The sequence below is a fragment of the Sceloporus undulatus genome, chromosome 10, assembly GCF_019175285.1.
Source record: "Sceloporus undulatus isolate JIND9_A2432 ecotype Alabama chromosome 10, SceUnd_v1.1, whole genome shotgun sequence".
NCBI lineage: Eukaryota > Metazoa > Chordata > Lepidosauria > Squamata > Phrynosomatidae > Sceloporus > Sceloporus undulatus.
The window spans coordinates 13,226,710-13,254,564 of record NC_056531.1 but is presented as its reverse complement, the minus strand read 5'-3'; the positions used below and the strand labels follow the sequence as shown (position 1 = coordinate 13,254,564).

Here is a 27,855-nt window from a genome sequence, read left to right as displayed (position 1 = left end):
CTTTTGTGACTTGAACCAGGGTAGATGGGCGTGTCTTTTGGGAGGGCCTGGCGTAAAGCAAAGGCGTCACAATCCTTTGCATGAGGAAAACCCACAAAGGCCCGAGGGAGGCGCCTAGAGGGAGCCCGGGCCCCGCGGCCTCTTGCCCTGCCCTGCCTCCCCGCTGCTGGGACGAAGGTCCTGGCCTCCAAAGACGCCCCTTAAGGAGGAGGCGGAGGGGGGACGGAGGTACCACGCCACGGAATGCGCGCGGCTTCCTCCCCCTCCTCCAGTCCTCCCTCTCCTCCCTCTTTCAGAAGGGACAAAACCCAAGTTCCCAGTGCCGCGATGCATGCCGGGAGAGGGCGTCTTAGGCGACCAAACAACCGGGGCACCCCAAGGCGCATGCGCTGGGTGACGTCGGCGCAGTGGGGCATGGCTGCGAACGGCGAAGAGGTAAGAGAGATGGCCCAGGGCGAGGGAGGGGCGGTTCTATGTCAAATAAGATGCGGCCAGGAGCCAATGGGAGCCCGAGAGGCCTGGGCAGGCCCGGATGGTGGGGGGAGCGGCGGCGAGGGGAGGAGGAGGAGGGCTTGCTCCCCGGCGAGGAGGCGGAGCGACCTTAGCGCGCTCGCCCCGTGGCTTCCTTTCTCCTCGGCTCCTTTGCTTCTTCCCGAAAGGCGGCGGCGCAGCGGAGGAGGAGGCGCGAGAGGAGCGGGCCCGGTTCGAGACGAAAAGGATGGCGGCTGAGCATGACGGGGGCCGCGGAGAAGATCGGCCGGTTGTGAGAGAGAGAAAGGAGAGGCGAGGCGCCGCCGGGAAGCCGCTGCTCCTGTTGCCGGTGGCGGCGAGGCCCCGGAGGAGGGAAGCGGAGGAGGAGGGAGGAGAGGCGGAGGAGGAGGAGGAGGCCCCAGGCGGAGGAAAGGAAAGGGGAGCCGCGGCCTGGGGGGCTCCAGGCCCAGCCGGAGGTGGGGGCGGGAAGAGGCCTCAGGGCAGCCGGGAGGGGAAGGGAAGGGGGTCGGGAAGCCACGGGCGAGCCAGGCCATGTGCGGCTGGGAGGGCAGGCCCAGCCCAGCCAGAGGGAAAGGGGCAGCTTAGGGGCTTGGGGGGGAGATGGGAAAGGGGCAGGGGTTCTCTTGGAGAGGAGGTCAGCGGAGGGGAGGAGGAGGGAAGGGGCCTTGGGCTTGGCTCCTGTGAAGCAGCACGGCAGGGTGTGCCTGAGCGCCCCTTCTTCTCCTCCTTCCTCGCTTGCCTCCTCAGGCGCGTGGGCTGCTGGGCTCCCCGCACCATGTTCTCGGTCCTCTCTCTATGGCAGACTGGTGGCCCGCGCCGTCCTGGGGGGGCTCTCTCAGACCGACTCCCGCGACTACAGCCTGGTGACGGCACGCTGTGGCTTCGGCAAGGACTTCCGCAAGGGCATTCAGAAGAAGGGCAATGTGCGTACGGCGATGATGCCTGCTTCGTGGCCCGACACACGCCTCCGCGACGTCCTGGGTGAGTGGGCCGGGACTTCTCCCCTTTTCCCTTGTGGGAGTCTTTGCCTCGGAGCTTAGTAGGGACAGATACTGCAACTATGGTTGCATCCACACGTAGAATAAACCCGTTTGGTGCATGCGCTGGCTCAAGGCGATGGCATTCGGAGTTGGGTTTGTTGTGGGCGGGCCACAACAAACTCCAACTCCCAAGAATGCCATCGCCTTGAGCCAGCGCATGGCACCAAACCGAGCATTTGGGCCACAGATGTGGCTCTATGCAGAAGTTCTTGGCAGTTCACCGCCGTGACAATGTGGCGGATCGGGGGAAGAAAACCTAGCATTAGCCTTCAGCTGGAGGATTTGACGTTGTCCCGCCACTCGGCAAAGCTGTCCTAATCTAAAGAAGATTGGGAGTGGACTGTTGCTTTGGGCACCTTGTGCCTTGAGCAGGTGAAGCAAAGTGACATGAGAGGACGTTTGTATGTCGGTGCCACCTCCCACCACACCCCTGCGCTGGCTTTCAGCTGCAGCTCTCCAGTGCAATGAGCCTGTGTTGGGTCAGGTGTCACCGGAGCGGGACGACGCAATGGGCCTTTGTAGAGAATGGGGCCTTTAAAGAGTGCGCAAGGCGAGCTCAAGGCAGCAGCCCTTGGTGCTATACGCCAGCTGTTGGCTGTTCTTTCCTCACCTACATAGCGGTCGTCCCACCACGGTTCAGCGTGTTGCCGTTTTCTCACTCGGAGGTTGCTCCTGTGTCTAAAGCGATACGTTGATGGTAATTGGAACATAGCGTTGCCATGGGTGCGCGCGCTGCTGTTTGTAATGACTGAACGCGGAACAACAAATTCAGTCAGCTTGTCAGCTACCTAGTGTACATTTAAGGGGGATGCTGCTGATGCAAGTGGTGGGGTCATATGAGTACTGAATAACACCCCCCCCCCCAAAAAAAAACCCAGATCAACTTTTCCCAGCACCGTAGCTTATCTTTTTCTGCCTTTGTTCTCGAGCTGTAGCTCTTCACAGGGGAAATGTCGCTTTTGTTCTCTCTTCTTTAACACGTGACCATAGCTGTTTGTCCTCGTTTTAAAAAAGAATGAGTGTCGGTGGAGGAGAGGGCAGGGTTTGGCAGAATTATTCCATAAGGCATTGCGCTGTGGAGAGGGAAGGCGTGTGGATGTGTTTCAAATGTGGCACTTCCTGGTTCTGCACTATATTTTATATTCTAAGGCATATCTTTGCTCTGGCACACTTTTTCTTCGATGCTGCAGGGACTGGGAAATTTTGGCGTTGAGGATGCTTTGCCTACGCCAGCCTCACCCAGCATAGCCATGGGGATGGGATTATGGGGAGTTGTTGTAGTCCAGAACATCTTGGAGGACTGAAGGCCGCCACTCCTATAGTGACTGTAACAGTAGTTCAGGCCTTGTTGCTGCTTTAGCATTGTGGCTAATATGTATAAGAAATGAGTAGTTCTGTAGCATCACATGGAATGAATTTTGAAGAACTGGATTTGGTAGTTACTGCATTGTTGTTACGGCAGACACTGTGGCTTTTGTACATGGATTTGGCATGGAACTCTAAGGGATCTGAAGTACACGAAATCCAGACTAGGGAAGGCATAGGAACAATCTTCTGTAGAATGATATGTTGGTCTGTTTAGCCCAGTATTTTCCACTCACTGGCAAACAATAGCTCTGCAGGGTTTCCAGGCAGGGTTTTGCCAAGCACTTGCTTGGGAGATACTGGCGTTGAACCTGGACCTTCTACATGCAAACCTCTCAGGAGTGCCACTTCCAAGTGGGGAAGCACATGGATAGGCTTTAGGTGTATTTGTTGCACCTTGGTTCTTTGGCTGTTACAGGCCAAAACTGGAGTGCAGCTTTTGGTATGGCTTTTGTACTCTTAGGAAACATGCATCATTGAAATATCATACCTCCAATGTGACTCGAAGCAGCTTTATTTTGGCCTGTCTGTACCAGGCCTTTGTTTGGCTTCTAAATAGCCACCTTTTATTATGTTTATGTTTTATTACCCTCCCAAGATTGAGTTGCAAGGCATGTACAACAAAAATCGACGACAGAAGGATATAATCTGGCTAATTTGGTGTGTTGGGGGGCCAGTTTTCTTGATCTCTTACTGATACAGTCCAAGTTTTCTGGCTCTATCTTTCAAGGAGGGACCAAAGACTGCAGGTTAATCTGGGATGGATGATGATAAAGACACAACCTTTGTTGTCCTGTTTCTTTTGTTATCAGTCCTAAGGGACCAATTCTAGATGCTGACTTCCCTCTTCTTAAGATACTTTCTGTGAACTATATGATGGCCTAGGTTGGCCTTGCCTTGCACACACTTGGTATTCATGTTGTTGTTTTTCAGTGCCCTCTCCTTTTGTTTGTTTTTCTTCATTTTCTTCATTACATACACATCTCTTAAGCATCCGTGGCTCCATCATTGCCCTGCTCTGGTATTTTAATGTTATGCTTTGCATGTTACAAGCGATCAAATAGAACGCTGACCCACAGCAGCTTTTTGCAGAGTTTTGTTTTTTTTATAATTAAAAGATTATAGTACCTTTAGCTAAGATTGGCTTCGCCTGTTTCATTTTCCATTCAGACCATTCATCTTCCAATGCTTTTTTATTAGTCATGAGTGTGTTGAGCATTCAAGAAGTTCTTGGCCCTCTTTTGAGAACTTGTGTGGATGCTGTGTGGTGGGAGTGGCCACATGAGCACTCCTGGTCTATTGGTGAAACAAATGGCCCAACTTTCAAGTGAGTCCCTGTTTGACCAGCAGTAAATAGCTACACCCTGACCATTATCTGTTGTGCAATCTGGGAAATGACTTGTCCACGGACTTTGGCAGTAAGTCCTTTGCAGAGCTTGTATGTGCATTGGCTAATAGTGCAAATCTGTCTAGTGTTTACTGGATTCTCTGGAGCCCTAGTTGCATGCAGTGGGACTAAATTCTGAGCACGGCTCACTTGGTTTGGCCATAAGATATGAGCTTTTGAACCAGTACTCCTCATTTCAAATCTCCGCGCCCTCACCTAACAAGTTGCCATAGCAAACTATCTTTCCTAGCCTCAGCATGCATGTGCAGATGGCGTGCCGCAGTGGCCATTTGCAATGGCTGTCAAATTGGCAGAGTTAATGTCAACCCAACATCCCTGTTGAAAATTTCCGTTTGCACAAACACTGCTGTTGCAAGGTTTGTAGGAGCAGTGCTTGTAATGCGCTTTTCTTTACAACATGCTACGTTAGTGTCATGATTTACTGTGGGCTGTCCTCATGTGGAACAGTAAATTTGAAAATTGAGTCTGCTTACAGGATAGTTAAGCTGGGTGCTTTGTGAAGCTGAGTTGCTCTGTTCCTTCACCCAGATCCCCTATGCCTTAGACATAGTCTCAGATATCTTTGGAAGACTTGGGGAGGTATCAGGGCCTGTGGTGGTTTAAATGTTTATTTGTTGAGTAAGGTAAACCACACGGTGGTGAGCCAGTTGTAGGCATAGTAGTTTTGAGTGTTGGACTATGTACTTGTGGAGGACAAAGTTCAATTCCCAGCTGGCTAATGAAACACCCATGGGTGGTGACCTTGGGGCAAGTCAACAGGTTGCTCAGGGGAGAGTGCAATGGCAAATGTCTCTGAAACAAATTTGCCAAGAGAAACACAATGTGATAGGGTCACAGAAGAAAGTTAGTGGAAATCAGAGGGATTGGTTCACTTGAAGCCAAAAATGGGGGAAGTACAACAAAAAGCCTTACTCAGCATTGTTTTTTGATTTTAAATTGTTTTTATTTTAAAATACTGTGATTATAGATTTTCGTGGGTCAGTTAGTATATTGGGCAGTAGTTTTAGTATCTTTTTTCTCCGCCAGTTGTTTGCGATTGCTCACAGTAAAAACAACACATATGGTTGGGGCTTTTTCTTTCACCGTATCTTTATAATAATCCTATAATGGGAATTTTGTAAGTAAGAGATTGACATTCAACTGTTAGTTCATTTTAAGGAGCCCAAAAAACAGTGCTATTTTAAAAAAAGAGGAGGATATTAATTGAAAAGGATCATGGGAAATGTTTGCTGAAGATTGAGGAGAATAATTTTTGTATTTGTAAATACATGGTAAGGACATTAGAATGTGTTAAAGGAACGATACTCTGCTAATGCTTTAGCTGTTTAGTGACTTCTGATATTTTAGATGATGCTGGCATGTATTTTACTGTTTAGTGTAGTAGTGCCCAGCTTGACCATGTAGCCAAGGTCTCCAAAGTGTGCCAGAAATAATAGAGTTCTGGCAAGGAGAAATGAAAAAATGTCGGAACAATTTCTATTTTATCAGTTATATTCCTTTACGTAGTCAGATTACAACCTATGGACCTTCTCCTGTAGATGATTGGTTTTGGACTTCTAGTGGTTGTTTGTCCTCAATTTAATATAGTGCGTCCATCTCTAAGCTTGATTCTGCCTTTAACTTCAAAGGAAATATATTATTTAGGAATGTTGTCTTGTGGTTTTTTCTCTACTGTTAATGACTGGCTTATTTGGAGGTCAACAGGCACCACCCAGAATGTGTATTTTCCAGCTTGATGAAACAAACATTGGTGTTGTGTTTATCTGTGCCTTCAAGTCTCCTGTCGACTTATTGGAAACACCCATGGGAAATTGTATAGCAGTTTTTTAAGGCAAGGAATTTCTTCAGAGGTGGTTTTGCAGGTTCCTTGTCTTAGAATACAGCCTACAGCACCTGAGCTTGATCTTGGTGGTCTCCAAAGTTTGGACTAACAGAGCTGACGTTGTTGGTTTGCAAGGAGCAGACAGGATCTGGCCATCCTTTTGGGGTATTTTAGGCCGTCTTGCCTGCCTAACTAATAGACTGTATGATTTAGTTCAGTGGGCTCCCGCTGTGATGGGTGTGCTGTGAGGATTTGGACTAATGTCGTGGGTTCTTGCAAAGTGATCCTGAGAACTAGTAATGGTAGCATTTATGTAACCTATCCTGCTGGTATTTGCAGGATACCGCTTGCTCATTTTTTTTCCTTCAAAGCAAGAATTCACAATTTGGGAAACAAGCTTCCAATTTGCTGCTATTTTGGGGGGGGGGATGGTATAGGTGTTTGATAGTTGAAGGGGACAGATCTGTGAGGAGAATTAAAGCAATTATTTTAGGAAAAAAAAGGAAGTTGGGTTGTCAGAATTCTCAACTTGAACTGTGCATATATGCAATCTCTTTTGTATAGCGTGTCCTTGGGAAATGCTGGAATAGGATAGGGTGACATAATTTGGTACAGACAATTTAAAGCCCTGTGTAAGGTGCAGATGCTTTGCAGGTGCTATGCTGCATTAATTGTAAAAAGCACTTTTACCAGTACCTGACTTTTCTAGTACTTTGAGAACGTTTGATGTTTTAGAGTACAGTGGACCTCTCATTGTGAGGTTTGGTTGTTGCACCTAACGGGATGATGAGGAAAAATGCGGATGGTTCATGTCCCATATTATTCCATAGGCAGCGGCATGGTGGCATCCTATGGTATATGTTTTTGTTGTAACCACTTGTGATAGACTATTGGAATAGCGGTTCGTATATAAATAAAATTTGTATTATTATTTTTATATTATATGCTGCCATTGGAATAATATGGCGTTTATGGCAAGCATAGTTGCTATGGTCCAATCGATTGTAGCCATTGATGTGTGCACTGTGATGCGGTGTTTTAATCTGAGAGAGAAAGGGGAAGGTGCCTTTTCTCTGGTGATTAGTAAAGGCAAGCATCCTTGTATTTATGTAACATAAGCTTTGATGGAATGGTGAATGCAAAACCTCGATTGGCCACACCTATGGTGCTGGTGTAATGGGAAAGGCTCAGCAGAAATTTCTGTGGCTGCCAACGCAAGCATCTGGATTGTATTATGCTCTTTTGGTGAGCCTTTTTGGGATTCTTTAAACTCGGCTCATAGATTTGCGTTTTGGGTTTTTGTCTTAATGTAAAGCAGACCTAATGGGAGGGGCCAGAGGTCTGTGACTGACGCTACAAATCTGATGTGTAACCAGGACAGTTACCTCTGGGAAATGCAGTGGTATCGGTTATAGCTGTTGTGATGGAATAAACAGTTTCAAAGCAGTGTAAATGGCCACTTGATGCTGAAGATGACAATGTCACTCTGTCCTTGATGAAGAAATGTATTGTATTCTTTTCCTTTAACGTCTCTTTAGAAGTTTCTAGTGAAGTGGTTTGAAAATGCATGGAAAAGAGAGAAAAAATACGGTTTCTTGGTATGTTGGGGCTTTCTTTAGAACTATTGGTGTCAGCAGGCTTATTCACCTTGTAATTTTACTTTGAGGCGATGTTTGTGCTTGCTTGTTCTTGGCTGCTCTGCTACACATTGCTGCTCTGTCATGTTGCTGGATTGCCGAACCTTGAAACCAGAGAGACTGCTTTGTATTTGGCTTGTTACCAGGGCTTGTTGTTACCAATCTGTTGATGCGAGGAATTAATGTGCATTTCGTGAAGAAGAAGAAAGGGTAAGTGGGCGTTTCTTGGCTTTTCGAGGTTTATATTGTGCTTCCTCTTCTGTTTACACAAGGTGATGGTAATATTGTGTCTTGTCATTTGTTGCCATATGTGTTGGGACTAACAAATTGGGTTGTCTAGGAGCTGTGGATATTTTTGGGAGAAATCTGAGTTAATGCTGATGTTCAGAGTTCTGGCGTTTTGTAAATGTTGAAGATTACATAGTTCATGCAAAGGTCAATGCTTGAACCCTCATCTCCATTTAAACTGGCAATCCTAATGTGAAGGGCAGTTTCTGCAGTATGAACCAATTTCTCATTTTGTCCACCAAATTAATTTATACTTCTCATGGAAGAGGTTAGGCCGCTTTCTCTTCCCAAGGCAAGCTCTGTCAGAGGTGGGAGACTTTCTGATCTACGAAAAAGTGAATCATCCTGCATCTTGAATAAATTAACAAGTGAGTTGACTCTTTCATAAAATGATTTTGTGCAGTCCGAGGCAGTCTCCTGGAAACAAAGTGTATCAGAAGGAAAATTCATTAGGGTGTTTTCAGTAGGTGGTGTGTCAGTATTTAGGCTAATATTTTGAGAATATTGTGATGTTTTTTTCCACAGTTTGTAGTAAATAGGCTCTGGAAAAACAATGTTTAGTTATTTGCCTTTTATAAAAAGCTTGCCTGTTGTATTTCTCTAAGTCAGAGAATTGGCACTAATGGCAAACATGATGTCAGAGGGAAAAATACATTTGGTGATCTGTTTCAAAAAGGAGAGGTGGTTAATGTTGGCTGATGAATTGTGAAGTGAATTCTTGATTTGCTACTAATGAACATGTCCAAACACTTTATTTGACGGGGGTTTTGTGTAGCAGTTGAGACTGACTGAGGTATGTCACTGCTTCTTGTCTGTTATTGGGATTTGGGGAGTGTGACTAGGATTATTAGAAAGCCTCCTTCAGAAAGGATTTTGTAGCAATGAGCCTCGTAATCGAAACTTTAACAGCTTTGCATTTCATATAAATGTTTGTTTGTATTTTATGCAGAAGAATTATCCATATTAATATCCCACATTCTCTCTCTTTTTTTTTTTCTTAGGGGTGGTAGAGAACTGGGCGTTGGTTGGCTGGCGGTGCTCTGGTGTTGAACCTTCTAGTTCTCAGGGATTCTTATAGGCATTGTGATACGCTTGGTAATAAGAAGGACGTTGTGGTACCAAGCAATTCTGTTGGGATTTTAACAAAGGTACTGTGAGATGTGCAGACAAAGTGTACTCTTTGCTTGGTAAAGTAGCAGTTCCATTCCCCCTTCAGTCTTTTTGGATGTTCGTCATTGGTCAGCGCTTGCTTGTAGTTTGAGACGCCATTGGGCAGTATGTGAGAGGGAAAATGGACCTCAAAGTATATCCCAGGTCTGTGTTATCTCCCATTGACTACGTCATGATTTGGTGGTGGGCAGAGGCCTGGTGTTCTTGAAACAACAAACTCCAACTCCCAGAATGCCATCGCCTTGAGCCAGCGCATGGCACCAAACCGAGCATTGAGGCCACAGATGTGGCTCTATGCAGAAAGTTCTTGGCAGTTCACCCGCCGTGACAATGTGGCGGATCGGGGAAGAAAACCTAGCATTAGCCTTCAAGCTGGAAGGATTTGACGTTGTCCCGCCACTCGGCAAAGCTGTCCTAATCTAAGAAGCAATTGGGAGTGGACTGTTGCCTTTGGCGCACCTTGTGCCCTTGAGCAGGTGAAAGCAAAGTGACATTGAGAGGACGTTTGGATGTCAGGTGCCACCTCCCACACACCCCCTGCGCTGGGCTTTCAGCTGCAGCTCTCCAGTGCAATGCAGCTGTGTTGGGTCAGGTGTCACCGGAGCGGCCTGAAGAGCATAGGCCCTTTGTAGAGAATGGGGCCTTCTAAAGACTGTGCGCAAGGCAAGCTCAAGGCAGCAGCCCTTGGTGCTATACGCCAGCTGTTGGCCTTGCTTTCCAACATACATAGCGGTCGTCCCACACGGTTCAGCGTGTTGCCGTTTGCTCACTCGGAGGTTGCTCCTGTGTCTAAAGCGCATTACGTTGATGGTAATTGGAAACATAGCGTTGCCATGGGTGCGCCGTGCCTGTTTGTAATGAGTGAACGCGGAACAAAAATTCAGTCAGCTTGTCAGCGTACCTAGTGTACATTTAAGGGAATGCTGCTAGATGCAAGTGGTGGGGTCATATGAGTACTGAATAGACACCCCCCCCCCCCCAAAAAAAAAACAACATCAAACTTTTCCATGCACCGTAGCTTATCTTTTTCTGCCTTTGTTCTCGAGCTGTAGCTCTTCACCGGGGAAATGTCGCTTTTGTTCTCTCTTCTTTAACACGTGACCATAGCTGTTTGTCCTCGTTTTAAAAAAGAATGAGTGTCGGTGGAGAGAGGCAGGGTTTGCAGAATTATTCCATAAGGCATATGCGCTGTGGAGAGGGAAGGCGCTGTGGATGTGTTTCAAATGTGGCACTTCCTGGTTCTGCACTATATTTTAATACTTCTAAGGCATATCTTTGCTCTGGCACACTTTTTTCTCGACTGCAGGGACTGGAAAACTTTGGCGTTGAGGATGCTTTGCCTCACGCCAGCCTCACCCAGCATAGCCCATGGGGATGGATTATGGGAGTTGTAGTCCAGAACATCTGGAGGACTGAAGGCCCGCCACTCCTATAGTGAACTGTAACAGTAGTTCAGGCCTTGTTGCTGCTTTAGCATTGTGGCTAATATGATAAGAAATGAGTAGTTCTGTAGCATCACATGGAATGAATTTTGAAGAACTGGATTTGGTAGTTACTGCATTGTTGTTACGGCAGACACCTGTGGCTTTTGTACATGGATTTGGCATGGTAACTCTAAGGGATCTGAAGCTACACGAAATCCAGACTAGAAGCATAGGAACCAATCTTCTGTTGAATGATAATGTTGGTCTGTTTAGCCCAGTATTTTCCACTCACTGGCAACAATAGCTCTGCAGGGTTCCAGGCAGGGTTTTGCCAAGCACTTGCTTGGAGATACTGGCGTTGAACCTGGACCTTCTACATGCAAACCCTCAGTGCAGTGCCACTTCCAAGTGGGGAAGCACATGGATAGGCTTTAGGGTGTATTTGTTGCACCTTGGCATTCTTTGGCCTGTTACAGGCCAAAGACTGGAGTGCAGCTTTGGTATGGCTTTTGTACTCTTAGGACACATGCATCATTGAAATACCATACCTCCAATGTGACTCGAAGCAGCTTTATTTTGGCCTGTCTGTAACAGGCCTTTGTTTGGCTTACTAAATAGCCACCTTTTTATAGTCTTATGTATTTATTACCCTCCCAAAATTGAGTTGCAAGGCATGGTACAACAAAAATCGACAGAAGGATATAATCTGGTATATTTGGTGATGTTGGTGGGCCAGTTTTCTTTGACTCTTACTGATACAGTCCAAGTTTTCTGGCTCTTCTTTCAAGGGAAGGGACCAAAGGACTGCAGGTTAACTCTGGATGGATGATGATAAAGACACAACCTCTTGTTGTCCTGTTTCTCTTTGTTTATCAGTCCTAAAGGGACAAATTTCTAGATGCTGACTTCCCTCTTCTTAAGATACTTTCTGTGAACTATATGATGGCCTAGGTTGGCCCTCTGCCTTGCACACTTGGTATTCATGTTGTTGTTTTTCAGTGCCCTATCCTTTTGTTTGTTTTCTTCATTTTTTCTTCATACATCACATCTCTGAACCATCCGCTGGCTCCATCATTGCCCTGCTCTGGATTATTTTAATGTATTATGCTTTGCCATGTTTACAAGTGATCAAATAGAACAGATGACCCACAGCAGCTTTTTGCAGAGTTTTGTTTTTTTTATAATAAAAGATTTATAGTACCTTTAGCTAAAGATTGAGCTTCGCATGTTTCATTTTCCATTCAGACCATTCATCTTCCAATGCTTTTTATATTAGTCATTGAGTGTGTTGAGCATGCCAAGAAGTTCTTGGCCTTCTCTTTTGAGAACTTGTGTGGGATGGCTGTGGGTGTGGAGTGGCCACATGAGCCACTCCTGTCTATTGGTGAAACAAACTGGCCCAACTTTCAAGTGAGTCCCTGTTTGACCAGCAGTAAAATAGCTACACATGACCTTTATCTGTTGTGCAATCTGGGAAATGCACCTTGTCACAGACATTTGGCAGTAAGTCCTTTGCAGAGCTTGTATAGTGCATTGGCTAATAGTGCAATCTTGTTGCAGTGTTTACTGATTCTCTGGAAGCCCTATTGAATGCAGTGGGACTAAATTCTGAGCAGGCTCACTTAGGTTTGGGCCATAAGATCATGAGCTTTTGAACCAGTACATCCTCATTTCAAATCTCAGCGCCCTAACCTAACAAGTTGCCATAGGCAAACTATCTTTCTCCTAGCCTCAGCATGCCATGTGCAGCATGGAAGTGCCAGCAGTGGCCATTCTTGCAAGGCTGTCAAAATGCCAGAGGTAGTCAACCCACATCCCTGTTGAAAATTCCTGCACAAACAATGCTGTTGCAAGGTTTGCTAGAGCAGTGCTTGTAATGCGCTTTCTTTACAAATGCTAAGTTAGTGTCATGATTTACTGTGGCTGTCCTCATGTGGAACAGTAAATTCTGAAATTGAGCCCTGCTTCACAGGATAGTAAGCCTGGGCTTGTGAAGCCTGAGCTGCTATGTCCTTCACCAGCATCCCCTCATGCCTTCAGTCATAACAGATCATCCTTGGGAACTTGGGAGGTATCAGGGCCTGTGGTGGTAAATGTTTTATTGAGTAAGCGTAAACCACACAGGTGAGCCAGTGTAGCATAGTGGTTTGAGTGTTGGACTATGACTGTGGAGACCAAAGTTCAATTCCCAGCTCGGCTATGAAACCCACTGGGTGACCTTGGGCAAGTCACAGGTGCTCAGGGGAAGGCAATGGCAAATGTCCTCTGAACAAATCTTGCCAAGAAAACACCATGATAGGGTCACCAGAAGAAAGTTAGGCAATCAGAGGGATGGTTCCAATGAAGCCAAAAAGGGGAGGACACAAAGCCTTACCCTCAGCTTTCAGCAGATACCCTCAGCATTTTTTTTTAAAACTGTTTTTATTTTAAAATACTGTGATTATAGATTTTCGTGTCAGTTAGTATATTGGGCAGTAGTTTTTCTCCGCCAGTTGTGCAGAGTGCTCACAGTACAAACACACATATGGTTGGGCTTTTTCTCCTTCACCGTATCATAAAATCCTATAATGGGCATTTTAAGTAAGATGACATTCCAACCCTGTTAGTCATTTTAAGGAGCCCAAAAACAGTGCTATTTTAAAAAGAGGATATTACATGAAAAGATCAGGGAAATGTTTGCTGAAAGATGAGAGAATAATTCTGTATGTAAAACCTGGTAGACATTAACTGTTTTAACAGACATACTCTCAATCCTTTTAGTGCCTTCTGCTATTTTAGTGATGCTGCATGTATTTTCCTGTTTAGAGTAGTTCCCAGCTTCACATGTAGCCAAGTCTCCAAAGTGTGCCAGAAAATAGAGTTCTGGCAAGGAGACATGAAAAATGTCGGACATTCTATTTTATCCATTTATATCCTTCTTTCAGTCAGATTACAACCTCACCTGACCTTCTCCCTGTAGATGATTGTTTTGGACTTCTAGTGGTTGTTTGTCCTCAAATTCTACTTGCCGTCCACTCTAAGCTGATTCTGCCTTACTTCAAAGAAAATATATTTTAGGAATGTGTCTTGGGTTTTTCCTCCTACCGTTAATGCCTGGCTATTTTGGAGGTCAACAGCCACCCCCAGAATGTGATCTTTCCAGCTTGAAACAACATTGTGTGTTTATATGTGCCTTCAAGTCTCCTGTCGACTTATGGCAACCCCATGAATTTCATAGCATTTTTAAGGCAAGGAATTCTCAGAGGTGGTTTTGCCAGTTCCTTCCTCTGAAATACAGCCTACAGCACCTGAGATTCCTTGGTGGTCTCCAAGTACTAACCAGAGCTGACTTTGCTTGGTTTCCAAGATCAGACAGGATCTGGCACCTTTTGGGTATTTAGGCAGCTTGCATGCTTAACTAATAAGCTGTATTTAGTTCAGTGAGGCTTACCGCTTGATGGGTGTCTGTAGGATTTGCCTACTCTGTCTTTCTTCAAAGTGATCCTGAAACTATACACTGGTGCCTTTCCTCTTACCTATCCTGCCTGTATTTCAGATCACCGCAGCCTCCTTTTTTTTTCCTTCAAAGCAAGACTCACCAATGGAAACAAGCCTTCCAACTTGCTGCCTATTTTGGGGGGGGGGGATGGTATAGGTTGAAGGACAGTCTGTGAGGAGTTAAGCAATTATTCTTTTAGGAAAAAAGGAAGTTGGGTGTCAGAATCTCACTTGAACTGTGCCATTATGCAATCCTTTTGCTAAGCTGTCCTTGGGAATGCTGGATAGATAGGTGACATAATGGTACAGACAATAAAGCCCTGTGTAAGGGCAGATGCTTTGCAGTGCTAGCTGCATAATTGTAAAAAGCACTTTTACCAGTACCTGATTTTCTAGTACTTTGAGAAAGTCTTGCCTTTTAGAGTATAGTGGACCCTTCTCATCTGTGAGGTTTGGTTTCTGCACCTCACCGTGGATGAGGAAAAATGCAGATGGTCATGTCCCATATTATTCAATAGGCAGCGGCATGTGTGCATCCCTATGGCTATGCTTTTGTTGTACACCGCTGTGATCGAATTTGGAATAGCGGTATATAAATAAAATTTTATTATTTATTATTATTATTATGCTGCCATTGAATAATATGGAGTATGGCAAGCCATAGTTGCTCTGGTCCATCGATTGCTAGCCCATTGATGTGCACTGTGACGGTGTTTAATCTGAGAGAGAAAGGAGGACAGGTGCCCTTTTCTCTGGTTAGATAAAAGGCAAGCATCCTTGTCATTTGTAAATAGCTTGCATGAATGGGAATGCAAAACCTCGATTGGCCACCCTAGGTGCTGGGTAACTGGGAAGGCTCAGCAGCATTTCTGTGGCTGCCAACGCAAGCATCTGATTGCATTCTGCTCTTTTGGGAGCCTTTTGGGATCTTTAACTCAGGCTCATCAGATTTGCTTTCTGGGTTGTCTTAATGTAAGCAGACCTAAGGAGGGGGCCGAGGCTCTGTGACTGACGCACAAACTGCATGTAACCAGACAGTACCTCTGGGAACTGCAGGTATAGCTTTGTGACTGGAAAACAGTTCAAAGCAGTAATGGCCACTTATGCTGAAGAGACAATGTCACTCTGCCCTTGAGAAATGATTGTATTCTTCCTTTCACGTCTCTTTAGAAGTTTCAGTGAGTGTATATGAAATGCATGGAGAGAGAGAAAAACAACGGTTTCTTGTAATGTGGTGCTTTCTTTAGAAATATGGCTGTCAGCAGCTTATTCACCCTTGTAATTTACTTTGAGGCGCATGTTCTGTGCTGCTTGTCTCTTGCCTGCTCTGCTACACATTGCTGCTCTGCATGTGCTGGATTCCGAACCATTGAAACCAGAAGACCTGCTTTGTATTTGCTTGTACAGGCTCTGTTGTTCCACATCTTGTTGAGAGAATTAATGTGCATTTCCTGAAGCAGAAGAAAGGAGTGGCGTTTCTTGGCTTTCAGGGTTTCACATTGTGCTTCCTCTTCTGTTACACAAGGTGATGGTAATATTTGTCTTTCATTGTTGCAATGTGTGGCCTAACAATTGGTGTCTAGGAGCCTGTGGACTATTTTTGGGAGAAATCTGATTAATGCTGATGTCAGAGTCTGGCTGTAACATGTTGACAGATTACATAGTTCATGCCAAGGTCAATGCTGAACCCTCCATCTCCATTTCAACTGGCATCCTAAGTGAAGGGCAGTCTGCAGATGAACCAATTTCTCCTTTTGCACCAAATTAATTTTCACTTCATGGACAGAGGTTAGCCGCTTTCTCTTCCAAGGCAGCTCTGTCAGAGGGAGACTTTCTGATCTGCGAAAAAGTGACTCATCCTGCATCCTGAATAATTAACGTGAGCTGCACTCTTTCTATAAAATGCCATTTCGTGCAGCCTCACGAGCAGCTCCTGAAACAAATGCTATAGAAACATCATCAGGGTTTCTTCAGTAGGTGGCTTGTCAGTATTTAATAATATCTCTGAGAATATTGCTGATGCCACAGTCTTGTAGTAACTAGGCTCTGGAAAAAAATGTTTAGTTATTTGCCTTTTCTAAAAAGCTTTGCCTGTTGTATTCTCCTAAGTCAGAATTGCCCTAATGGCAACATGATGCAGAGGAAAAACATTTGGGTGATTTTCAATAAAGAGAGGTGGTAACTGTTCTGATGACAATGTGAAGTGCTATTCTTGATCTCCATGAACACTGTCCAACACTTTATTTGAGGGTTTAGCAGTCAGAACTGACTAGGTATGTCACTGCTTCTTGCTCTTGTCTATTGCTTTGGGAGTGTGACTAGTATAGAAAGCCTCCTTCAGAAATATCTGTAGCAACTGAGCCTAATTAAACTTTAACCAGCTTTGCACTTTCATATAAATGTTCTGCTTTGTATTTATGCAGAAGAATTTATCCATATTAAATATACACATTCTCTCTCTCTTTTTTTCCCTTAGGGGTAGCAGATGGCGTTGGTGGCTGGCGGGACTATGGTGTTGACCCTTCTCAGTTCTCAGGGACTCTCATGCGCACTTGTGAACGCTTGGTAAAAGAAGGACGGTTTGTACCAAGCAATCCTGTTGGGATTCTTACCACAAGCTACTGTGAGCTGCTGCAGAACAAAGTACCTTTGCTTGGTAAGCTCAGCAGTTCCATTCCCCCTCTCAGTCTTTTTGATGCTTCGTCTTGGTCAGCCTTGCTTGTAGTCTTGAGAGCCATGGGCAGTATGTGAGAAAATGACCTCAGAAGATCCCAGGTCTTGTCTCCCCACTTGACTCAAATTCATGATGTGGGCTGGGCAGACCTGGTTCTTGAAAGCTAAGCCCCCTCCCTGCATTTGCAGTAGAGGGTTCGTATTAATCCTAAAAGGTTTGATCCATAGTGCAGTCTGTCTAATTGGTTGGTGTTTTTATCGTGAACCACTTTGGGATATATTAAAATGAAAACTGGTGTATAAATGCTGGAAATCAAGAAGAAAAATATGAAAAGAACAGTCACTTATTGGCTTTATTATGACCAACAAAAAGACTGCAGAGCAATGAGCAAACTTCTGAGTTACCCCTGAATTCTTCTTCAGGCTCTGCATTAGTCAAAATCAGAACAAAAAAGATGTTCCTGATCATGATGCAAAGTTTGCAGTTGATAATAGCCTTAAGATGGTTTGGCTAAGAGAACCTTTTGAATGCTCTTAAGTGCTGGTTAAACCCATTATCCTTGACACATCCGCTGTCCTTCATGTGGCTCCAAAATGGAATGTTATTTTAGGAGGTGGGGTACGTTGGTAAATACTATAAAATCTTCTTTTGAAATTGTGGTGACTGACGTACCTTATCAATACAGGACTGGCTCCAAATGCAGGCAGATGTATGTGCATTTGGGGAAGCAAATTACCAAAGGTTTGAATCTGAAACTCTTTAAAGATTTGTTTTCAGAGTTTCGGTTCTTCATATATTGAGTGTACATTCCGGAACTCCATTAGTTCCTCCATGTTGCTCCAGTGCCACCTTTTTCATGACCTAGACAATATGGATATGGTACTTTGGAAAAAATTCATTTTCCCATTGGGAATGTGGTGAATTTTGCAGCCTGTGTGCCACCAGTGTCCACTTCTGATGTTCATGTAGCTGTCTTTAAAGTTATGAGGGGAGGGTGGTAAGACATGGGGCAAAAGGTTGTAGCAGGGGGTGCTTCAGGGTAAGGCCAGGAAGCCATGCTCTCTTCAAGAGTATGCCATTCTGTCTCCCTGTCGTGTCCTCATTGAGGTCTTTTGGGAATTTCCTTCTTGTCTCCCAGGGTGTTCCTTATCTAGAGAACTTGGATAATTCTGCAGAGCTTGGAGGCTTCCCTGAACATTCTCACAATTCCTTGTTTCTCAGTTTTGGCTACCATTGAGTTAGAACTCAGCTATTGAATTGGCTGTTGTGAGGGGCCATGGCGGGCAGAATTTGGCCGTCTCTTGGTTGCTCTTAAGAATCAGCTGAGTGAATGGAAACGGACAACCTTTTGCACAATAAGTGCAAATTACTTGTCCTGCTACACATGCTTCTCACCTGACCTTAGCTTCTCTGCCAGGAGGTCTCTCTAAATATGGAAGCTATATTTAGCTAACCTCGGCTGAGCTCAGAAAGAGTCAGTCCATTTTTATTGCCCACCTAAAGAATGAACATCAGCTGTCGAAGTTTCCCTTTGGTGTCGGCTCAGACACTGCACATTCTGCTTAAATGGTTCCTTGTATCTAATTACGTAATGGCTGTTCTCATGCGAAAGCCCTAACTAAACTAGAAGCTTAGTGTCCTCTTACGGAAAAGGTTAGTCCAATTTATCTAGACTTTCCCAGTTCACACGACCACCGAGACTCAGTGCTCAGTACGATGTCATAGTCCAACATTCAAACCACTTCACCAAGCTGGCTTCAAAAGAGCTTGTGGGTCCCCTTCATTAAAAATAAAAGCTGTTGCATTTATGGTTTTCTTCATTTTTTTTAAAAAAAAATTAATCTTTTTTCCAGGGAGCAGCACAGCTTGCATTGTAGTTCTAGATCGAACAAGTCATCGTCTACACACAGCAAACTTGGGGGATTCAGGATTTTTAGTAGTCAGAGGTGGAGAAGTAGTGCACCGATCGGATGAACAACAACACTACTTCAACACTCCGTTTCAACTGTCAATAGCCCCACCAGAAGCTGAAGGAGTTGTCTTCAGTGACAGGTGAGCCTTTTTTGCATGGATGGTCACGGTTAGCATGTGCCAAAATGCAATACAATTGTGTTGGGTATGTTCCTAGAGAGTTGTCAGGGAACATCATATCCCAGTAAGTGTGCAACTCAGTTTTCCCACACAAGGGGGACTGATTTCCACTTAGACATCATCTGATGTTGTTTAGCCCATTAATTTCTCATAAGTACAGTGGTACCCCGGGATACGAATTACCCAGCTTACGAATTTTTCGGGATACGAAAAAATCCCATAGGGATTTATTGTTTCGGCTTACGAAGGTTTTTTCGGGTTATGAAAAAACCTCGGCGCTGTTTTCAATGGAGCCGCGGCAGAGCCGCGGCTTTTTTTCCATTAGCGCCTATGGCAATTCAGGTTACGAAGGTTTTTCGGGTTACGAAATTAGCCGCGGAACGAATTAATTTCGTAACCCGAGGGAGCACTGTACAGGCTTTTTCTTCTGCTTTGGCAATTTCATCCTGGCCATGTCCTGCTGCAGAATAGTGAACAAAAGCCATAAGGTATGAAATGCCCTTTTATGCTCAGAGACTTTGTTGTTGCACTTAAAAGTGTATGTTCTTCCTAGCATGCCTTTGGTGAACAGAGTGGTCAGTAGAGAGAAGGGTACCCCCCTCCTTACAGAGGAGGGTGTACATGTGTGGGATGTGAAATATTTCTCATCTGCCCTTGATTCTTTTATGTTCTGAAACTTGGCTTTACAAAAGCAATTTTATATTGGCCATGTCCTGAGTCATGGCATGAGGAAAACAACTATAGTATGTAGTACCTTTTTGTGGCAGAGTCTGCTACATTTGTGCCTTTGACTTTTCTGTTTGAAAATATTTTTGAGGACCTCAGCCTCAAATAAAAAGTTGAGTATTTCCCTCCTTGCTTGTCAAGTGAAACTACAGTTATGTGTTGCCATTGGAAATATTGAGTTGGCTTTAGGGAGTTCACTTGACTTAAAAGCGAAACAAAGTTCCTCTTCAAATGGTTTAGAGCCTGCATAACTGGCTGGCAGAGAGTCAGTGCTGAATGCTAACATCTGTTATGGCTGGCTGTGTGCTTGCAGCAAGAGGCAAATGATAGACATGGTGCTTGAGGGGTCTGGGAGTTGTAGTTCCAGTGCACAGTTCTAGTTATGTTGAGTCAGTTCAGCAAATGAACCTGACTGAGTTGACCTTCATGTTGTCCACGTTTGGCTTTCAACATGAAGCACGCTGCTGCTGTCATGCTCTCTTGTTCATTTTGGGGACCTCCTTTTTTGCTTGTCAGATTTGGATTGGGAATCTGCTAATTTTGCATACTCAGGCAGTGAGGTAGCAAATACTTGAAGCATGTGACTGTAGCTTGTATTTCAGTACAGTTAAAAGTTTCCAGCAGTTCATCGTGCCCAATCAAAATGATCAAAACTCCCTTTTGGCGGAACACCAAGCTCTAGGATGGAGCGTTGGAAAAGCACATTCTGTTCAATAGGGAATAGCAGCTTTAAAAGGGTATGCTACCCATGGACCTGGAGCAAGATTTCTGTTCCACCCCTTTCAGGGCAAGGCCTTTTGAACCTCCCTGGGCAGAATTTGCAAAATGAAGTGTGGATGGGTGGGGAATACACTCTGTTGGACTGTCATGGAATCACAACAAAGTGGTTTTACTGTATATTCTGCAGAGTTCTTGTACTTCATGGTAATGAGCATATAGTAAAACAAATGCATCTGAGGAAGTAGACTGAAGTCTACGAAAGCTTCTGCTGCCAACTTTTCTTTCAACTAGTCTCAAAGGTGCTACAAGATCTCTCTACATACTGATTCCACAGACTGACACGGCTATATCTTTGAATCCTGATTTATTGTATCTAATGAACAGGCCTTTAAGCAGTGCAGACCTGCTTGCCTTCCTTTGCTCAAATCCAACTCTGTGGGATAGGATTGGTTAACTGAAGAGTATGGGGCCTGTTCCTGCATTATTTTCCACTCCTACAACCCGTAGCTGTCTGCTCTTAGGAAACCAGAAAATACCAAAAGTCATTCCTTGGTTCCAAAAATTCTCTCTTAAATAAGTGGAAGGAATCACACACAAGTAAGAGAATCATGTCTCCTGGATGTCTCTGGAAGTATGACTCTCACTCTCAATTCAATGGATGTCCCTGAGGCCCATCACAAATAACTAAGTTATTTTTCAAAAAACAAAACCATACTAAGTAGGGTTTTCTATAAGGCTGTAGTTCCATACATGTTACCTGAGTGTCAGTTCCAGTACTTTTAGATAAAGGGCATCAGATTGCGGCCTTACAAAACCCGAGTTCAGTTAGACTTATTCCTGACATGACATGAACCAGATTGCACAGTCAATCTCTGAATGTCACCTGAGGAGCAGCATGAAGTGAGCAGCTAGTGATGTTCTTGCCATCTTGTAGGTTAAGCTTTGACCTAAGGACCATTGGAAAATGTTCACTGTCATTGTTTTCACAGCCCAGATGCAGCAGACAGTACTACCTTTGATGTCCAGCTGGGAGATATCATTCTGACAGCCACAGATGGGCTCTTTGACAACATGCCTGACTATATGATCCTCCAGGAGCTAAAGAAACTAAAGGTAACCAGGAATGTGTTGTTCAGGCTTGCAGTATGATGTACAGAGCAATAGGGAACAAGTAAAGACAGCAGCAGTAATATGATTTGCATAGTCAGTATGTCTGAACCACTTTATGGATGTTAACTTGTTAGCCTTGCAACCATCTTCTTTGTTGCTGTTGTGTTTTTTCAAGTTGATTCTGACTTAGGTTTGCCTTAGGGTCTCCATATCACAGGGTTTTCTGGGGCTCAGAGGGTGTGACTTGTCAAAGGCCATTCAGTGGGTTTCCATGGCTGAGCAAAGGGAATTTGAACCTTGGTCTCCTGAGTCATAGTCCAACACTCAAACCACTACACCATGAAGGCTCTCCAACAGTCCTCTAACATAGGCCAATATCATGGCAATGAATGGTTTGAGAACAGGTTGTCCAACAGCACCCAGTGAGTTGATGGCACCAGAGACATTCAAAACAAGGACGCCTGGATTCAGAGCTTCAATCCTTAGCCACCACACCACTTTTTGTAGGAGAGGCTAGACTTTCTGTCTTTTTGGTGGTGACAGAGCCATTGGATGCAGATGATCAAGAGTTCCTTCTGTTCATGAGGATTTGAATGGTGGCTTACTTTATTGGGCTTAGAACCAGAACCAGTTGGGTGTCTTTTACAGGCTGTGCATTCTGGCTGCTTTTTGTAATGTCACTTATTGAGAGCATGCTTGTTTGGGAAAGCTTCCTGGAAAGCTTTCAGTATTGCAAGCCATCACAACATCTTTAGAAAGCACTTGGTGAGAATTAGTAACCAGGCTGAAGTCAATGCAGGGAGGAAACCTTCTCAGTTGTGCTTGTTTGATGATGTTGGGGGAGTGCGGAGGTTGTGGGTTGTGCATATAATCAAGGATCCTGCTTGACCTCTTACTTCCCCACAACCTACACTGAATCTGGTGTTCTCTGGCCAAAAGCACATCAGTCCAGGAAGAGAGGCTGGGACTTGCTCAAGGGCTTCCTGGGGAGAAAGGACCCATTTCTTTCTCTTGCTCTCCCTTCGCCTCACTTTCATGCACAGCTGCCTCTTGAGTGTATTTTACTCATGGAGTTTTCAGCCACATTAGGAATCTGTGTCTGAGGATTGGACAGTGTGCAAGAAATCAAGTGTGTGGTGCCAGGATGGGTCAGTGTCCTTATTAATCTGTCTTGTGAGATTGGGTGCCACCTACAGGCAAGCTTAAATTTGGGAATATCCCCTACAGATAAACCTTCCCATCACTGGTCTACAGAGTTGCACTGTTGTAGTGAAATAATAACCAGTAAGCCACATTCTTGTCAACACTGTAGTAGTGTTGCCATTGCATCCTGTGATTGTGTATCCTCCTTAAATTCTCTCCACTTTAATTTTTTCTTTGCTAATACAGTAAGGAGGCCACTGAGTGCTGGGTACAGGTTAAATGTTGGTTTAGAGTCAAAGACAAGCTTGACATTTCAGCCAGCCACACTCCAACACCATGTAATACCCAGGAGACTTTAAAATACATGCTTCCAAGTCAAGTGCAGCTTCCCAGAATTTCTGCCAGCGGGTCTAGTTGTAGAGGCAAGATGTAGAGTTTGTGCTTCTTCTTGTAGTATTGTTACACATTTGTCCTTTTTCTAACACAAAACAAAATTAACATGCTTTTTTCTGCTCTTCTCAATTCAGAATTCAAATTATGAAAGCATACAACAGACAGCAAGAAGTATTGCTGAGCAAGCTCATGAACTGGCATATGATCCAAATTACATGTCTCCCTTTGCACAGTTTGCATGTGACAATGGACTGAATGTAAGAGGTAAGGATTCTAGTTGTCCTGGGGAAAGCAAAGCACGATCTCATGGTTTTAGGCTAGTATTTGTTTCAACATCCTGAAACACTAAGTCATCCCATGTAGCAGAATGAGATACTGGCTAGTAATTAGAGTGGCAAAGGAATGAGCCAACTGATTTCAGAGGTGCTACAAAATGTGGAGCTAGGGCCCATCGTCTTGTCACCCACATAATAAACTGCTACACGTTTGTAACTGGTGCCCCTGTATTTTGCAGGAAAACAGACTGCATTTTATTGGCACTTGTAAATGTAATGCCATTCTCTTGGCAATTGAGAGGGAGAGAAAAAGTGGTCTTATTGTGGCATCAGACTTTTCAAAAAGTTTCTCTGGCAAAATTCAAGAGGGAATTTTGAAGGATCCTACCCCACTTTTATGGAGAGTGTTAACCTTTCAGTTTCTGTTCCTCCCCTTTCTTGGATTGTGTTTATGACTGTTCAGCCTGTGCTCCTGAAGATAACATCTAAATATCTTTTTTCCCTTTTATTTGGCAGGTGGAAAACCAGATGACATCACCGTCCTCCTTTCAATAGTAGCTGAATATACAGACTGATGGGCTGAAAGCATCAGCTGTTGATGACTTGCGTGTTTCCTACCGTTCCAGCTTCATACATACTGTTTCCTGCTGGCAGGATGTCTTTCTCTGCAGCTGAACTCAGTGGCTATTATGTGTTCCATCCATTGCCTGTTTTAAGATGCAGTCAAGATCTCCATCAAAACCGACTACTAGAATACACTGGGGTACATCTGCCAGCAAGAAATGAAAATTTCAATACTTGAAGCTTGTCTTTTCAAAGTTCAGTAGTAATTATTGTGTAGTAGTGGGGAAGGGAGGGGGATAATCATGGTTATGGCGCTGAAGAAAGTGAGCAGCAAATAAGTAGAAATTGGCGGTCATTCAAAACTAGATATGTTGTTTAACATCGACAAGGAGAACCTCCATGAGGGCACAGTTACCTTGCTGTAGAAAATGCCCATTTTTAATCTCCAAAAGGTCACAAAGCATTGTGTAACGAGCATGGTATGTTTAAATTATATTTGAGGCTTGTTTTTATATGAATTCTTCAGAGGCAGTTGAGTGCACTGAGCCTCTTGGTATATGTGGTGTTAGCCCAGGAACTTTGTCTGTTACTGAATTTTGAATCACAGATTTAGTTTGTGAAATGTGTTGTGTATGTGAGTGAGTGAATGAGTGTGTGTATGAGTATGTGAGTGTCTGTAAGAGAATAGTGAGAGTAGAAAGGTGCTTAACTGTTATCATACAGCTGGATGTTTGGCATATCATTTATTCACATGGGGCTCTCTGCTAGCTGGATTTTTCCTTTGAGAAAATAACTTTCTAAAGCTCTTTCTATTGTAGTGAAGTCTGAAGAAGCCAGGGTGCTGAGAATTTGGGATGGCATGTGTGCAAAGTATCCTGATCTGGCTTTATATGTTGCAGTAGCTATGAATGGTGGGATACATTTAGGTGATGGGTCCTTGGCTCTGAATCTTTCTGAGTTTAAGGAATGTTTTAGTGTCTTTAAAACATGCCTCTGCTTGTACTCTTGCAACAAGAGTAACTGCACATGTGCAAAAAAAAACCCCACACATGAATGAGCAGCATTGACATTGTAGTAGTCGGTATATAGGATTTCCAGAATGAACTTCAATGTTGTTTACAGGTATCTTATAGCCATTTTGCAATATGACATTTGTTTTCATTTACATTCAGTCCAGTTTCTTCAGTAGCTACAACCTTCCCTCCTCTTTTTTTAAAAAAAACATCATGTAAAAACAGATAGCTGTAAAGATATATATATTTTGGTCAGTTTTTCATAACTTTTTTGCTGGTAGAAAAGTACTTAGAAATGAAAAGCCATGTTTTATATAGCAGTTGGTTAATGTTGATGTTTAGATGATGAGCTTGGCCAGTAAAGAAATCTTAATCTTTTTTAAAAACATGAAAAGGGGGATTTACTGCCAGGTTTATTGTATTAAAACTGTACGTTTGAGGTTACCTCAGCCTGTTTTAAATATTTTTTGTGGTTGTACTGTATATTTGCATAATTGTGTCAAGCTTTTATTTATAATTATGTAACATGTACCATGTACATGTCACTATTTCAATGCATCCTTCTTCTAACAGTCATTTCATTTACCATGAGAATGGGCGAAATAATTTGGAAGCTCGTTGATCTACCTTTTTTAAAATTGGCATGATGATTTTTCTTAAATCACCTTTAATTATTTTTTTGTCAGAATGCCTTAACCATTTAGCTTGACAAATTTTTTTGGGCATGGATACAGGGTGGAATAAAATAAAATGAAGAAAATCATAGTGCTATGATTCAAAGATGTGGCAAACAGTAACTTTGCACAAACCATTTCAATCCCTTGTACTACTTACCACTGAACAAATTGTACCTGTGTATGTTCAATTAGAAGGAATGTATAAATGCTGCAGTACCGATATTTTTGTTTCTGCTTTGCCAGAGGAGCAGTTGCCCTTCATTTGAATTTATTTTGCATTTTTCATTTGCCAATGTTCACTGTTGCAGTTCCTCCTCATTAGAATAAGCACTGTTGAGTTTTACTGACTGCACCTTCCAGTTGCCGCCCCATCTCTTTGGCTTTGGCCTGCCCCTGAATTGGTGCCTCGGTAGAGCAGGACAGTCTCCCTGCTGCTTCAGAATCTCTTCCAGCCTTGCTGTGGGTGCCCATCCATTGAACAGGTGCAGAGCGGACGGTGCTTCTTTGGCATCCTCCAGTGGTCATGGCCTCTAGCTTTTTGCCCTGTGTAGTGTCAGGGATCTTGAATCCTACCCCCAAGTAGTTGAACTGGAACACTTGGTGGGGTTCACTTTATTGGCCTTGCTTTGCCTACAGCGCTTTCTAGTTGAGCAGTCTGTATAAAGCCATTTGTCTCTTACATTTTTTATGATGATCAAATTGAGTTTTTAAACTTGCAGATACTTCAGTCCCCCTTCCCATCACTGGACACCAAAGACCAGTACAGTTTATAGCTTTTTGCCATCTATTTTTTAAAGCAATACTGTATTATAAAGAATTACTATTTCTATGGCACGCTTGATTTTTTTTCCATATTAAGATGTGCACTCAAACATAAAACCTAATTTCTTCCTATGAACTTAAGCTGTCTGCGCACAAATTTTTTTACAAAAGAAGGCAAGACTTAAAAACCCTTTTATCAGTACTCAAAAGCAGTAGCATGTTTCCTAGGAACTTGACTGGTGTTCTGATTTGGTATAGAGAAGGCATTCCATTTTGTGTTCTCTTAAATTGGGGAAAAACGGAAGTGGAAGCTGAAGAGAAATCAAATATCAGAATTGCTTTATAGAGAATCTGGAAGAACCAACTTTGCATGGCATTAACCTGCTTTACCTAGTAAAGCATAGCAGCTGTATGATTTGCCTGCTGGTAATGTCTGCAGTTGGGTTACTACATATGAGGTAGATTACTATGATGATATCCATATTAATGAAGGAGCTTGAAGTCCATGGTTCCTTATTATTTTAACTGTCATTGGGAGAACGGAAACATCCTGCATTGGGTTCAAACTTGCACTGAATGGCACACCATAAACCAAATGACCCTGCAGGTTCCCTCCCTTGTTGCCCTTGAGGGTTGGGAACTTTCCAGATCAGTGGGTGAGATGGTGCTCCAGGGGCAAAATGCAATCTGCAGAGACTGCTGTCATGCCCTGCCCTTTCCCTCCAGTGGAGAGCCTTTGCTGGATGCCAGTTCCTCCTGCAAATTGAAGGGGCTCTTCTGTTTCTGGAGGGGTAGCTCTGGATCCAAGCCCCTGTTTCCCTCCAAAAGTTGTGATTTCTGCAACAAATAATAAGATAGGAAAAAGCACCCTCAATCACAGAATGCTCCAGTGAAAAGAAAGACACTGTGATTGGAATTGCTACTTGGGTAGTGGGTTGCTTTTTCCATAGGAAATTGGATTAAAGGTAGACATGGATTTTTTTTTTATCTGGCAAAGATAGCTGATCTAATGAGGATGCTTTTTTCTTGTTAAATGAGACTATCATTACCTGTGCTTACCTAAAAGGCAATTATGTGAATTGGATGTCTGAAGTATAATTTGTGCAAGAATAGTATCTGTAAATACATTTAAATGAACTAAAGATATTTAATAAATATAGTATTTATACAATACATGTGTGTGGCTTTAAATAATCGTGATTGGAGACAGGAATATTTTTGTCATGTCTGTAGCTACTCCTGGTTCTATGTTACTGTTAACCTTTGCTTGCTCCATTTTTCTGGACTTATTCAGGCTTTGAATCATATGTACATGGTTACATGTGGCCAAGACTGATGTTTTCCAAGGATATTATGATCTGTATTAACAAGTTTCCTGTAAGTGATTGCCTAAGGGATAAAAATTTGTTTCAAACTGTCAAAGTATGAAAGACAAAAGATGAATGTTCTACAAATTATACAGATTACAAAAAAAATCTTTGAATGTGAGCATCTCCCAAGTTCTGTGATTTTATAAATTTCAGTACCTTTCAGTTTCCAAATGCAAAAAAAAAAAACCATGAAGCGCAGTAATATCGTCTACTT

At 43.6% G+C, this 27,855-nt stretch overlaps 1 protein-coding gene across 1 annotated transcript; it reads left to right on the top strand.

Moving 5' to 3' along the window:
- Positions 1–1,267: 1,267 nt before the first annotated feature.
- PPTC7 (protein phosphatase targeting COQ7) lies at positions 1,268–27,444 on the top strand. The gene is given in 10 exon segments (XM_042441881.1): positions 1,268–1,285; positions 1,287–1,412; positions 1,415–1,473; positions 9,054–9,072; positions 9,855–10,032; positions 16,600–16,779; positions 18,651–18,849; positions 21,324–21,447; positions 23,115–23,244; positions 23,772–27,444. Coding segments are annotated over 10 exon segments (1,092 nt in total). The 3' UTR covers positions 23,831–27,444.
- Positions 27,445–27,855: the final 411 nt, after the last annotated feature.